Source organism: Typha latifolia, chromosome 7, assembly GCF_019914945.1.
Source record: "Typha latifolia isolate L0001 chromosome 7, TyphaL0001v2, whole genome shotgun sequence".
NCBI classification, from domain to species: Eukaryota; Viridiplantae; Streptophyta; class Magnoliopsida; order Poales; family Typhaceae; genus Typha; species Typha latifolia.
The window spans coordinates 11,704,081-11,718,201 of NC_133092.1; the positions used below are offsets into that span (position 1 = coordinate 11,704,081).

Sequence of the window (14,121 nt, forward strand, 5' to 3'; positions counted from 1 at the left end):
TTTCTTAGACGGACACGGGACACGGTTCGCTTGATCAGGCTAATCGGATCCGTTTTTTTGTCGAATTACTTTTTAAAGATTGCAGACCCGATAAGCCAGAACTAGGTGAGATCTTAGGGGCATCGGTTTCCATTGGGTAGGGTCCACCCCACATAAGAGGCAACCTTCCTTAATTAAAATTGAAAGAAATTTTTTTCCCAAGTTTTACCTCAAGCAGGAGTAGGGTTAGATGGATCGTTTATTAAACATGTCAAAATATAAATATGACATATTTATAAAACGGGTTACATTAGTTATCAATGAATTATTAGACGACACAAGCTATTCGAATTTATATAAATAATTTGGATTACAAACGGTTTTATTTGGATTATAAAAGATTTTTTTGTATTATTAATAGTTTTTTTTTTTTGGTGTTATAAATGGGTTGTTAGGGTCATAATTAGGTTTTTTTTATTATACATGAGGTATTATGTCATAAATGAATTGTGTGACAATTTGCTCTCTTAGAAGTTATCGGTCCTTGTTTCTTTTTCCTTTCTTTTCGTAGAGGCTCCTGTTTCACATCTCTCTTCCTCCTAGGTCGCTTGATCTAGTATATAAGGCCATTCCCTTTTTTTAGAAGAGCATGGCTGAGTCACTAAGACTTTAAATGTTTCTATTCTTAGTACTTAGGCTCAAGTTGCTAATGGAAATGACTAATCATATAAATATGAAGTTCAAGATGAAAAGATTGAGTACTATCCCGAGCTACATCCAAAAAATTATCATTGTCGAGTAGGAGGATTGGGTTGAAATAGACCTAAATTTACTCCATAGCAATAGAGAAGAATGGAGGTATGGACTTTACAGTAAGTTACTAGATAAACATGTTCCTATTGAGGTTCTACGTCTAATCTTGTCTAAGATATGGCCAATGATTAAGTCTTTCCTGGCTTCGAACACGGAAGTGGGCTTTTACCTCTATCTCTTTAGGTTAGCCAAAGAGATGACATGATTTGGTTCTTATCAAGGAACCTTGGACGATCAAGGGTCAAGTTCTTAACCTAATCCCTTGAAGGGTGGATTTCCAAGCATCGGAAGAGGTGATCAAATATGTTCTTACATGGGTTGCCTTTGCCCTACTGCCCACAGAGGCAACCCTAAGGTGAGACATGCTGAGTCAAACAGGGTTGCCCACTCTATAGTCCCAACTCGATTGGGAAAACTTGTTCAAGCCAAGTGACCCTTAATATGGGTTTGGGTGAGGATGCTGGGCTCATACAAGCTAACCATAAAGAATCTTAACAAGATGAAATTGATGAAATTTCTTTTTGGGAACTAAAGAGTAAACAAGTTTTTCTACTAAGGAGATTTTGTGAATATTCTCTCAGAACTATGCAGCTTGAGATTTCTACAACGAATCCACCTATTCCAATCACCCTACCTTCTAAGATCAGGTCTATATCGTTGTATTAGAATATTGTGAGTAAGTTGATATTTTTTTACAATTTTAGATATCAAGTATGCTCCCTTATACTTGGGCTCGATGTATGTTGCCCTTATTCCTAAAATCCCTACCCCTTCGCAGATTAGTGAGTTTAGGTCTATTTCCTTGTGTAATATTTTGTATAAGCTCATTTCAAACTTTCGGTTAGCTGGATGAATATTGTTTTGCTAGGTTTAGTGAAATCTAAGCAGTTTGTCTTCATGATATATAAGTCAATAAAAGACAATATTATACTTGCTTAAGAGATTGTGCAATCGATGCAACAGGGTGGTCCTTCTTGTTCTTATGTAGTTATTAAACTTAATATAAAAAAAAGCCTATGATGTGCTTAGTTAGAAAACCATCCTTGAGATTATGAAAATTAAGAGGTTTTTGATAAATTTTTGTCTTGGATTCTAACTTGCATTGAATCGGGTATGTACCTCTTGTAATTTGTGGCAAGGAGATCCCATGTTGCCTTATTTATTTATTTATTCTCTTAAGAATAAATAATGATTGCTTGATAGGTTTAAAATTGTTGAAAATGATCGCATTTGTAAATCTTATTTTTTCTAATGAGATTTTAATTTTTATGAAGGCAATTACTATTAAATGTGATGTCTTAAATTCTGTTTTGAATAAATATTGGTTCGTTACTAATCAGTCAACATAATCAAGTTTATTTTTTTATCTTCTTTCTTGAGCTAAATCCAACTTACAGATTTTTAGTGAGTAACCTTAAAATCGTGAGGAATTTGTCTACTTATCTCTCTGGGTAATTAAATTGAACATTTCAAACCTAAGGTTAGATATTTTGATTTTCTCGTAGTGAGGCTCAAAGGGAAGTTGGATGGATAGACAATGACCATTATTAGGTTGTTCCTCAATTTCTTTGTCTATTTTTGATCGAGGTGATAAGTATTCCCATTCCTTCCTGTGAGACAAGGGTGATAGTGATTCAAGCTACATTTGAATAATTTGGATACCTACCGTATGCATCCTAATGAGGGTGGCTTAGATATTACAAATTTATGGGACTCTCATTGTAACACCCCAAAATAAAATAAAATAAAATAAAAAGAGAAGGACCCATGCACTCTGAGCGCGTGCGTGCGTCCCTGCCACCCCATCCTTCTTCTTCTTCCTCTTCCCTTGCACGCCACCATCCCCACCTCCATTAATTCCTCCCCCCCTTCCCCACCGCACCATCTCTCCTCCACCTCGCTACCTCTCTTTCCCTCTCATTTCTCTCGGGTTGTCGACGAAGCCCCAAAGCCGACGACCTACCGAACAACCCCCCGGTAAGCCCTCCTACCCCGTCGTTAATTTCAGTAAAGTAACCTCTTTCCCCATCGTCGTCATCGGAGTCCGCGGTGACCGATGACCCTGCGTCCAGCCACCGGTCCAAGAGCCCTAGTGGAAGGGGGGCTCTCTAGTCGGGCTTCAGGCCGTTGGTGAAGGGAGGAGGGACCTCCATGGCCGCCAACCATGCAGCGTGCCCCACCGCCGTCGAGCCCTCCTCCCCCTCTTTCCTCTTTCTTCCCCTTTTTACTTACCCTTCTCGGCCTCGTGCTGTGCCGCCAGCACCGTCGACCTCGTGCTGCGCCGCCGGCCTCATGGTTGTGCCGCCGACACCGCGGCCTCGTGGGCCCTTCTCTCTCCTCCCTCTGTCTCCTTCCTTTGGAAGGGGATAGTGTACTAGGGTGGGGGGTTAAACACGCCCTTGTTGGGCTACGGCTTAGACCACAGCCCACGAGGCTTGTGCACCGCGATCTGAACAGCAGCCCATAGGGCTAAACGGGCTGCGGTTTAGAGACCGCAGCCCATGAAGCCTCGAGCTTGTTGGGTTGCAGTTTGAACCATAGCCCATGAGCTATTTCCTCCCTTACTTGTTGAGTTGGGATTGGGCCCAACCCAATACCCCTAGCCTAGCCCATTTGGGGTCATTTGGACACTATAACCCCGTTTCTCTATTCCACCTCATTAATTAGGATAACCACACCTTAATGATAATTTATTATCATCTGAATTTTAGGATAACATAGAACTCACCCTAGGGGACCCTTGACTCATGTATACGCCTAAACATAAATTCTTTAATAAGGAAATTTATTCTATTAATTCGCTAATCTTATGGCCTTACTTGGGTGAATTAATAGGATTAATACTACTTGAGAAAGATTTTGGAATTTCGGAGGAGCCGGCTAGCTAAAGAGATTAGAGTACTTTCGAAACCCCAAGGTGAGTAGAGTTTATACAAGTCTAGAATAATGTAGTTACAGTTATTATACCTTTTATGACACTATAGAAAATGTCAGTATTAATACATGCATCTAGTGTACCATGATATATTTTGACATGTGCAGTTATTGATAATTTACTCGTCATGATATTATGAGAATGTTAATATTAGCATATGCATTAGTGTAACGATGCTCTACATGTATCATGTATGATAAACTCTTGCATAAATATCTATTGTGAATATAAAATGTAACAATCATGATGATTATGATATGACTTATACACTCACAGACACTGCACCACTTTCACCTATCATTAGTAGTCGGGTTTTGACTAGGTACTGTCCCTACTCACTCAGCCCGGGGTTAATGGTAGAGTGTATCATATATGACTATATTATTAGCGTCCCACATCTGAGGTCGGGAGCCTGTGTGACATTCAGGTAATTATACTGCATAGTCAAAACAATGATAGAGGAACATGATTGTGAGATGGGGATATATCTCTAGCGGTACCCGACGACGCAGGGTTAGGGCGTCCGTTGATGAGCCGAGGGCTCTTGATTCTCCCGCTGAGGGCAATGATGATTTAGAGAGAAAGAGAGTGATATGTGCTCACGACCGGATCCTCAGTTTGATGGCCACAGACAACCGGTCACATGTAGTGTCACCATGTATGTGTGGGTGACATTATCGCTAGATGTGTATATATCCCTATTTGATGTATGAGATGATTGATGATTTTCTTGAGAATATCTGCAATGTGTGGTGAATGGCTTGGTGAGATATGATAAAACATAATTGATACCTTGGTGAGCATGAAATGATTAAACTACTCTTTTATCGTCATGCATAACATGTAAACACTATGATTGAGATTTGTATGAATAAAGGATTGTATCAAGCTGTTACTTGGAGGTGGGCTCCTGATTCTCCCACGTGGTTTACACGTATATTTGGAGGTGTGTTTCACTTGTATTGGGCTGATTGGTTTCAAAGATATGAATTTGTTTACTTCTCCTAACAAGTTGTTATGGATCAAACTCATGATGCATAAGTATGGTAATTGTAATATGCAGCTCGTCTCTTAGAATTGGAGCTAAAAAGTCTATTTTTTGTCTTATCTATGATTCCTTAGCTATCATTAAAATTGGTATCCTCAAATTAAAAGTCTATTTTTTTTTATCTTATCTATGATTCTGTAGCTATTATTAAAATAGATATCCTCAAATTAGTTAAGGTTTCTCCCAATTTACGCACTAAAAAAGTGTTCTGGTTCATCACTAATCAAGCTTAGATACCCAACCATATATGCTCTATACTTACTTTGGCAGAGTCTTGGAAAATATTATATGCTTTATACCTCTTAACTCTTTGTTTAGTTGAGGACTCAGATTGGGTCTCCTAAACCGTTCATATTTCTACTGCCTCTCTATTACTAATTTTCTAACGGATTTAAAGTGTCCTAATTATGATTCCTGAGATGGGTGGTTAGTGTTAAGAAAATTGTCACTTGCTTCTAAAATAAAAATGTTCATTTGAAAAACTATTTGGAGCTGTCTCCCTACTAATGCCTAATTGCATAGTATATCCTTTGTCTCCCTCAGCATCCTACTCGATATGCAATATGGAGCTTGAATCTATCGGCTAAAGATCTGTGGAGGGATATGTTATAATATTTAGATTGTAAAGTCTCCTACATCGACATATGGAATTGAGAAAGCTGGATTAAAGAGAGGCATACTGATAATAAGACAGTGGCTACCTTGATTTGATGCTTAATTAGCCTAGAGGGATGTGGCATCTCTAGAAAAGCATAAACGAGCTGGTTCTCTAGTGCAAAACGATGGCCCTTAAGCTAGATACAAACTCGTATGTCAAGATTGATAGGCAAGTCTAGACTTATATCCGAAATGGATAATGATCAATATGGCATATATTTTGATGTGTTAGCTACTTAGTGCATCTTTGATAGTAGATAAGATTGACATCGTTTGGACAGAATCATGTTGGATTTCAGAACTTTGATAATCTATTGATTATTCTCAAACTAAACTAAACTTACCAACCAACTTTGATAATCTATTGACTAAGGTAGTCATGAGTTCAACTCCAACTCCAAATAATATTGTGGAGATATTGTTTGGTGGTTGGTGGTTTGGTGGTTTGGCTCGATTCGGTTGATAGCTCGGCGGTGCGGTTAGCTTGGAAGAACAGCTTGACAACGCAACAGCTTGGAACAGGTTTCAACGGCGTTTAGTTCGAAGCAATTGTTCGACAACGCATAGGAGGGTTGGCCCTTTGTCTAGCTTATATCTAGCTTTTTGGCTCATGAATGATTAAAAAAAAAAAACTAAACTAAACTTAAGAAAACAGTTAGGCCTTGTTTGTTTAGTGCATAAGCTTCCCTTATCTCATTTATTTGGAAATAACATCCAAATACTACTCTTTCTCTAGAAATTAGTTATGCACAAATTTCTATGTCAAATGAAGGAGTGTGATAAAGTTAGACCATTTTCCTTTCTAAAATTATACATAAACTTCTTATTCTTGTTTAAGATTTATACATTAACAAAACAATGCCTTAGATAGTTAAGAATGTACCTAAAAATATTATTAATGTGTAAGATTTCTTACATGGTAGTGTATCTGTGCCATACTAATATCTTACACATCAATTACATTTTCAGATAAATTCTTGAGTACGAAGTAAGTATGCATAATAATATAGTTCTTATTAAAGACTTTAAAAAGGATAAGCAAGGACTTCAAATAAGGACAATTTCCCCATGGATCTTGGGGTTCCATACAATACTTAGCATAGATCATTTAGAATAAACTTTAAGCCCCCATTTATTTTAGAATTATCTTTTTTTCATATTCCAAATTAGGGAACACTACTTTAGATTAGAATACAAAAATATCAAATTATCCCTACTCTAAATGTTATTCTAATTATTTCACATATAAGTATAAATATATATTTTGCATCTCATACCACAAATAAAAAAAGATCGCTAATTTTTCCACCCAATTTTTTTTGCTTAATTTTTCCACTTATTTTCTCTCTCCTATCGACTACTACCCACCTATTTCAATGCATACTCTTACAAGTATATATTGTATACCTACAAAAAATAAGAATATATTATATACTAATTTTAGGGGTATATTTATGGTGAGGTGGTGGTGCGAATGGTAGTGATAGTGCCATGAATGATGCGATCTAGATGACGGAAATGAAAAAGATAATGGTGATGATGATGGTAAGGGTGGCGGTAATAATATGGACAAATCTGAGATCTAGAAAGGAAGAGGAGGGAGGAAAAGGCTGATCCTACAGGACTAGGGGAGCAGTAGTCGAAGAAAGGAAAGAGGGAAATGACTTTGGTGGGAGACAGCCTTGGAGAACAAGAGGGAATGAGATCGGAAGAAGAGAGGGAAATGAGAGGAAGAAGAAGATAGAAAATGATCAATATTCTTCAATAATCTAAAAGTCACTATCCTCCACGTATTTATTTGGAGGCTAACCCTAATGACTAAAAATAATTTAAGCCCTAAATTAAACAAATAATAAAAGTAACCCTAGTTGGACTGAATTTATGTTCAGGCATTTGAATGTCGTTGGTTGGGCATTCGAACTCTTTGGCAAAAGCTGCTACTCTTGGATTAGGACATTCGAATGTTGTTCCTCAAGCGTTCGAACACTCGATATTTTGTAGCTCTTAGATTGGGGCGTTGGGACATTGGATTTAATCGGTGTCCGAGCATTTGAATGTTGTTGGTTTGGCATTTGAACTCCTTGACGAAGACTACTACTCTCATATTGGAACGTCCAAACGTTGTTCATTAGGCATTCAAACATCTCGATATTCTATAGCTCTCAGATTAGGGCATTTGAAAACTGGCCGGACGTTTAAATGCCTTGATATAATGTTGCTCTAGGATTAAGGCATTCAAATGCCTCGAAGACTTCCTATTCCTCAAAATTTTCCACTACTTGCTCACGTGAAGGCCGGTGTGGATTGACGACCATCTCAGAGTGTCATGCTACTTGAGTGGCTAGCAGTGATTCTCGTGGTGGTGGAATACACATTCATAATCCTCCATCACGTGGTAGAAGATGTAGGAGGTCTCATTATGAGAGGAGCTTCGCTACTGTCGAGTATCGTTGCAAGCCAATAATGGCTTGAGTCAACACCTCGACAAAGGTTTGCATGGCCCTCTAAAATTCTAGAAATGTGGCTTGCATCACGCCATTATATGGACTAAATATGTGTGCCCAAGCATTATAAAGGCTGAGGTGACTATCAGTGAGTTGGAGATCGAATTGTTCCCCTTCAAAGTTGTCACTTCTGCTTTCACATAGGCGCCTTTATGTGGATACAAAGCCATGGATTTAGTAGTGGGCATAGTGGTCCGAAAAATAATGGCTTGGAGATCAGATAGTTCCCCTCCAAAGTTGTCACTTCTACTTTCACATAGATGCTTTTGTGTGGATACGAAGTCATGGATTCAGTAGTAGGCGTAGTGGTCCAAAGAATAATAGCTCTAATACTACTTGATATGAACTGGTCTTAAGGGTATATTTGTGGTAAGGTAGTGGTGCGGATGAGAGTGGTAGTAGTAGGGATGATGAGATCTAAACGATAGAAGTGGAATGAAATAATGAAAAAGATGATAGCATGGGGATAAATCTGTGATTTAAAAAGGAAGATGATGGGGGGAGAGGGTCGGCCATACGGATCTAGGGGGAACGATAATTGAAAGGGAGGAGGACGGCGACCTAACTTGAGAGAACAAGAGAGGGAGGAGATCGAGGGTAGAGATGGAGCCGAGAGGTAGAAGAATGTAGGAAATGATTAATATTCTTCAATGATCTAAAAGTGGATGTTTTCCATATATTTATTTGGTGGCTAACCTTAATAGCTGAAAATTAATTAAGCCCTAAATCAAACAAATAATTAAAATAATCCTAGTTGGACTAAGTTGGTGTTCGAGCATTCAAACACTATTGATTAGGCATTCGAATGCCTCGATGAAGATTATTCTTGGGTTCGAGTGCCTTTGGTCGGGAGTTCAATGAATGTTGCTCATGGATTGTGGTGTTCGAACGTCATTGCGTTGCTATTTAAATATCACTACAAATGTTGCCCTTAGATTGTGGCATTCAGCTATCATTACCCAATACCATCATCCCTACTATGCATCTGTCAAACCTTGCTATCGTCCACATTCACCCGTCGCCAACATTACTATCGAACCCTTATCCAAATTTAGATAGAGTTAGAAACCAACGAGAGACTAAACAAAAACCATATATCGCGAAGTTACAAAGCTAATACATCTAGTTCAGTAATTTTCTGGCCCTGTTAGAATATTTGGCAAGTATTCTTCTCAAACTGCGCTGATCATATTTATGCAGCCATTCTCAAATGACAAATATAATTCTCAAATTGCGCAGATCATATTTCTACAACCATACTCGACCTACCCATCGAGATCGGTTCACATCAAAATACTTTATTTTAAACTTATATGTCAAATCAAAAGCATCTGAGTTGATTGCACTTCTATTTATACTTTATCTTAATTTTTTATATTACATCAAAAATACTTATTATCCAACTATTTTATATTATAAGTAAATATTAGACTACTAACTCTAGATTAGAAATATAATTCTCCAGTTAAGAATATAAACTAGATATTCTAGATTTTCCTTTAATCTCATATCAAATGAGAAAGAAATTATCATTAAAAGGGAGGCACTGCTGGAACTTAATGCAGCCAGAAATTATGGTGCCAAAGATCTATCACCCAAAAATCTTGATATAATCTACCAGAGCTGTCTCATGTACCAATACAATATGATTAAAAGCCGGCATTAAATTCTTTCAATTTTCTTTTTGGTTGTTGCATATGAACTTAATTAGACGGCTATGAGTTGTGTGACATGTCAAAGCTTAAGCAAGAGAATAATTCACATATTTCTTATTCATGACAACTGCACTTGCTCTTATTTCTACCAGAAAGAAATAATTGAGATATAACCTATTAAAGATGAGGAAATTATGAATTTGATTATTTGCAATTGATGGCAGATGGAAAGAGACTCTTGGCTTAATTAGAACATAACCCAAGAAAGTTATGAAGTATTTTTGCAGATTTGATCAAAGTTCTGGATTGCTACATTATATAATAGTTTTATTTTTACATGGTATTGTAGTGGAGCTTTATTCGTGCACAATCCAATTGATATCTCTGATAAAAATCTGGTCATCCACCATTTTTTTTTCAGAAAAAAATCCATTGTTCTAATTTTCTATTTCTTTTTAAAGTTAATTATATATAGACCCTCTAAATTATCATCGTTTTTTTTATTATATTTGCTTGTTTAGTTTTCGGGAGGCAATAATTTATTCATGAAGTAATTGTTTTGACATTGTTAATCTATATTATAGTTGAGAGAAGAAATATAGGGTGTAAGTAAAAAATAAGTAAAAAATAAGTAAAAATAAGTGGCAATTTTAAAGATCTGTGTAATTTACTCTTTCATTTGTAATATAAGGGTCCCTCTCTCAATATATAAGCAATTAAAATGTGGAGAATAATAACATGCAAACCATGCCGTTCATACCAGATCCTTTTCTTCTTGAAAATTAGGTTAAAAAACATGCATAATTGAATCCAAATCCACATCAACTAAAATTATCAACAAAGGATTTACATACTAAATTTATTTATAGGTTACTGAGGAATTATACATAGAGATTAATTTCAGTTTTTGCTCAATACTTGATCAGGATTTACATACTAAATTTCCACAAAAATGTAAGAGATACATAAGATCACAAAAGGATGCTTTACCAACTAATATTTTTAGATCCAGCAACCCAACAATAAAGGAAAAAATAAGTACAACACCAGAGAGGGAAAATGATCCTTATCTTCCTTTCATTATCCTCTGAGACGTGGGAGACAATCAGACAAGAGAGTAGGAAAAGAGAACATTACCCGACATTATCAGCAGGTTAAGCCCCACATTTTTGTTGTCATCAATTCATGGTTATTCATAGATAAACAGTGATAGCAAAGTTTAATTGTTTGGTGCTAAATTCTAAAGTAGTTGGTCAATTATTCCCAACTACAATACTATTTGGGACACCAAACATACAGTTAAAAGATCCCCCATGCTATGGGTAACAATAGAACACCTACAGGATTCTGGGGGCCCCTTCATCTTTCTACGGCAATTGGTGATTGGATTGCAGAGGATATTTGTTAAGTTGGCAAGACACAGTTCAGTAAATTTAAGAGCACATGGTATTACTTCAAAGTCTTAAAAGAAAGAAAGCAAATACTCTTGAGTGTCTAAAGATTCCGGAGACAAAACATACTGTCTGAATCTGACAAATTGGAATACGATTGCAGGTGAAAAGTTAAGAACTCTAAGGCAAACCATGAACCAAAATTTAAGAGATGAATCTAGCTCATCCTCTGTGCAGCTTCCTTTGCAAGCATCCTTTCCTTTGCCTTGGTCTTGGCCTGTGATTTGGAACCCATTATCCCGCCGCCCCATTTCTTTCTGATCTCATCAAACTTGTCATTGAAGTTTGCCTGAAGAAAAGGTATTAGTACGAAAAAAAATGTAAATATACACAAGCAGCAGAATAGTAAGAGCACATTATTTTGCTTTCCCACCTTAATTGCCTCCAGGATTTTGCTGAATTCAAGTTTATCCTCATTCTTCACTGTCGTCAAGCACAAAACAGATGCAGTCTTCTTGTGTACGATCTACGATAAATGAGAGATAAAAACAAACAGGTATCAGCATACATGAACTAATAAAAGTATCACCAATAAGAAAAGACAATATATAACATACCGCTCCAAGGCGGGCTTTTCCTTTCACAATGCAGTAAGGGATTTCCATCTTCCTACACAAAGCTGGAAGCCAAACCACCAGCTCGATTGGGTCAACATCATGGGCAATGACCACAAGTTGTGCCTTGTTCTACAGATAAGCATATAAGACAGAAAACAATAAAATGCTCAATTAGTTCCGACTTCACAACTTTTAATTGCTGGCTTCATCTGTCAACCAATATCAATATAGGATTGTATCCAACAGGAATCACAACATGTGCAATATAACCAAAATCAAATAAAACATCAATTATACCTGTTCGATGAGGTAAGTGACATGATTAAGACCATACTTCACAACAATTGGTTTCTTAGCTTCAACAGTTTTGCCTTCAGCTTGTGCTTGTGCCATCTTCAGAAGCCGTTCCTTCTTAGCAGCTTTGTCTTCAGGCCGATACTTCAGAAGCATTTTGAATAGGTTGGTTGCTGCAGGAAAAGAACCGAGTTATAGTTGGATTAACTCCCAAAATAACTTCCCTGTCACTCACCAATACAAAATGAAAATCCAGTAAATTTTACTAATTATCTGACTCTATTTCTTGTTTACAGGAGTTGCTTGGAATTCATACTACTACTCTTCAAATATTATACTCTTCTAAAAAAGAAAGCCTGATGAGAGATGTTGACAAGACAGAAATTACTCTAGTTCCAACTGGACATGGTTTGGACATTAAAAAAAGACATGCAACATTCGGCTCATTTTTTGCTGCTATCACTTTTTTTTTGTACTTAATGATTAAATCACCAAACCACTCCAATATATAGGATGGTGGCAATAACCACAGAAATCATGAATAAGCAAATAATTTATGTCCAAGGATGTGTACCTAGTTATTGAGGACACAAACAGCCTTGGCTTCTCCAAAACCAGAAAATTCAAGAACATAGGGAAAAACATGTACTATAATATGATCAGACCTTTTTCTTAACTTACAACTTCTCTAACAACAAAAAATATCAACAAAGCTGAGTTTCGGTCAAAGAATTAGATATTCACAAAATTCTTTCTTATGTTAAACTAATCTACCAAAAGCCTAATTAAGAAAATCCAAGAAACAGACAGATAGCACAACATCCTGGAAAATCTCACCTAAAGCCCAGCTATAAAAAACACCAAACATATCTAAAATCCACTTCATGTAAATGGAGCGTACTCCTGGGATGTATGCTTAACTCCAATGCAGCAATCAACCATTCACACCTGATGGATTTTGCCGCAGCTACAAAACCTTATATACATAATATTTCAAACCCTATCATCTCCACAAACATCCTAACAAACATAACATCTAGAAGAAATGTAGAAGTAACCATGTTTCACATAATACAAACCAACTTCTCACTGCCAAAATTTAACCCACGAGGCATTCACAGTAACAGTTTAATAGCACCAAACATACAACCACTTGAAAAGCGAACAACCAAGCTCTAACATTAATCAATAGAACAAAACTTATTCATGAATCAAAACTAACCAAGTCAAAAACAGACTAGACAACAATTGAATGAAGTAAATAAATATAACAAGGATAGATTTACCGAGATTCTTATCCAGGGTCCTAGTGAACTGATTCAAAGCCGGCGGCACCTTCAGCCTCTGCTTGAGAATCCTGCGCTGCCTCTGGATTCTCACAACCTTCGGCCACTTCACGAATCGATGGAGATCCTTCTTTGGTGGCAGAGCCCCTCCGATTCCAAACTGCTTCGGCCTTTTCTCGAACAGCGGATTCACAACCTTCTCCTATGGATTTAAAACAAATTAAACAAAGTAATCTTCTTAAACAAAGAAAAGAGTATAAAACTCCATACCGTCTTCTTCTTTGCCGGGACAGGTGCTTTCCCACCTCTTTTGGGAGCCTACAAGATTTAAACTAAAATTAGCAGAAAAGTAACCAAATTGAAAAGAAACCCAAGTCATCAACGAGCAAGATATTCAATAAAGATGGTACATTTAAGGAGTTACTAACATTGGGGCGGAGTAAAACGAGAAACCAAGTAAAAATCCGATGAAAAATCGGATTTTGACCACCGGGAAAGGATTCATAGAGATACAAGGAGAAGAACCCATGAAAGAATTAGCGAATTAGAGAAGAGGGATTCATACGTACCATCTCGGAGGTTGATTAGGGTTAGGGCTTTTTCGGGGTGGCAAGGAGAGGCGGAAACCCTTAAAATCGGAGAGGCGGAAGAAAGCCGAAGGGTTTATAAAAGGTTATGAGAGGAGAGGATTTATGTGATCTCAACCGTCGAATGCTTTGTGATTGAGATGATCGGACGTTTCTAGCCGTCTGATTAGTTTCTTTTGTTGTTTATTTTACGATAGCGAAGGAGATGAAGAAACCCTAGCAAAGTGGGCAGGAAGTGTAAGCTTTTCGAATGACAGAAATGGCCCGAGAAATCCGATTTAGTCTTATATTTGATCATTTGCCAAATAGGAGACAATGGGAAGAAAAAGACTATAAATTTTTTTAGAGTTTTTAA

The 14,121-nt window shown here is 37.1% G+C and overlaps 1 protein-coding gene across 1 annotated transcript; it reads right to left on the reverse strand.

Moving 5' to 3' along the window:
* Positions 1 to 11,014: 11,014 nt before the first annotated feature.
* LOC140792932 (large ribosomal subunit protein eL8y-like) lies at positions 11,015 to 14,027 on the reverse strand. Its single transcript, XM_073144180.1, has 7 exons — positions 13,749 to 14,027; positions 13,450 to 13,497; positions 13,180 to 13,381; positions 11,897 to 12,066; positions 11,600 to 11,728; positions 11,416 to 11,508; positions 11,015 to 11,331 (listed from the first exon to the last, which is right to left on the reverse strand). Exons 1-7 carry the CDS (start codon positions 13,749 to 13,751, stop codon positions 11,200 to 11,202), a joined length of 777 nt encoding a protein of 258 aa, XP_073000281.1. The 5' UTR covers positions 13,752 to 14,027; the 3' UTR covers positions 11,015 to 11,199.
* Positions 14,028 to 14,121: the final 94 nt, after the last annotated feature.

What these genes read in the sequence shown, in the direction of transcription:
- LOC140792932 (XM_073144180.1), bottom strand. An exon ending in GACCCTGGATAAGAATCTCG is followed by an intron (nt 12,067 to 13,179) that starts GTAAATCTATCC and finishes CTTTTCCTGCAG; the next exon opens with CAACCAACCTATTCAAAATG. An exon ending in GAAAAGCCCGCCTTGGAGCG is followed by an intron (nt 11,509 to 11,599) that starts GTATGTTATATA and finishes CATTTATCGTAG; the next exon opens with ATCGTACACAAGAAGACTGC.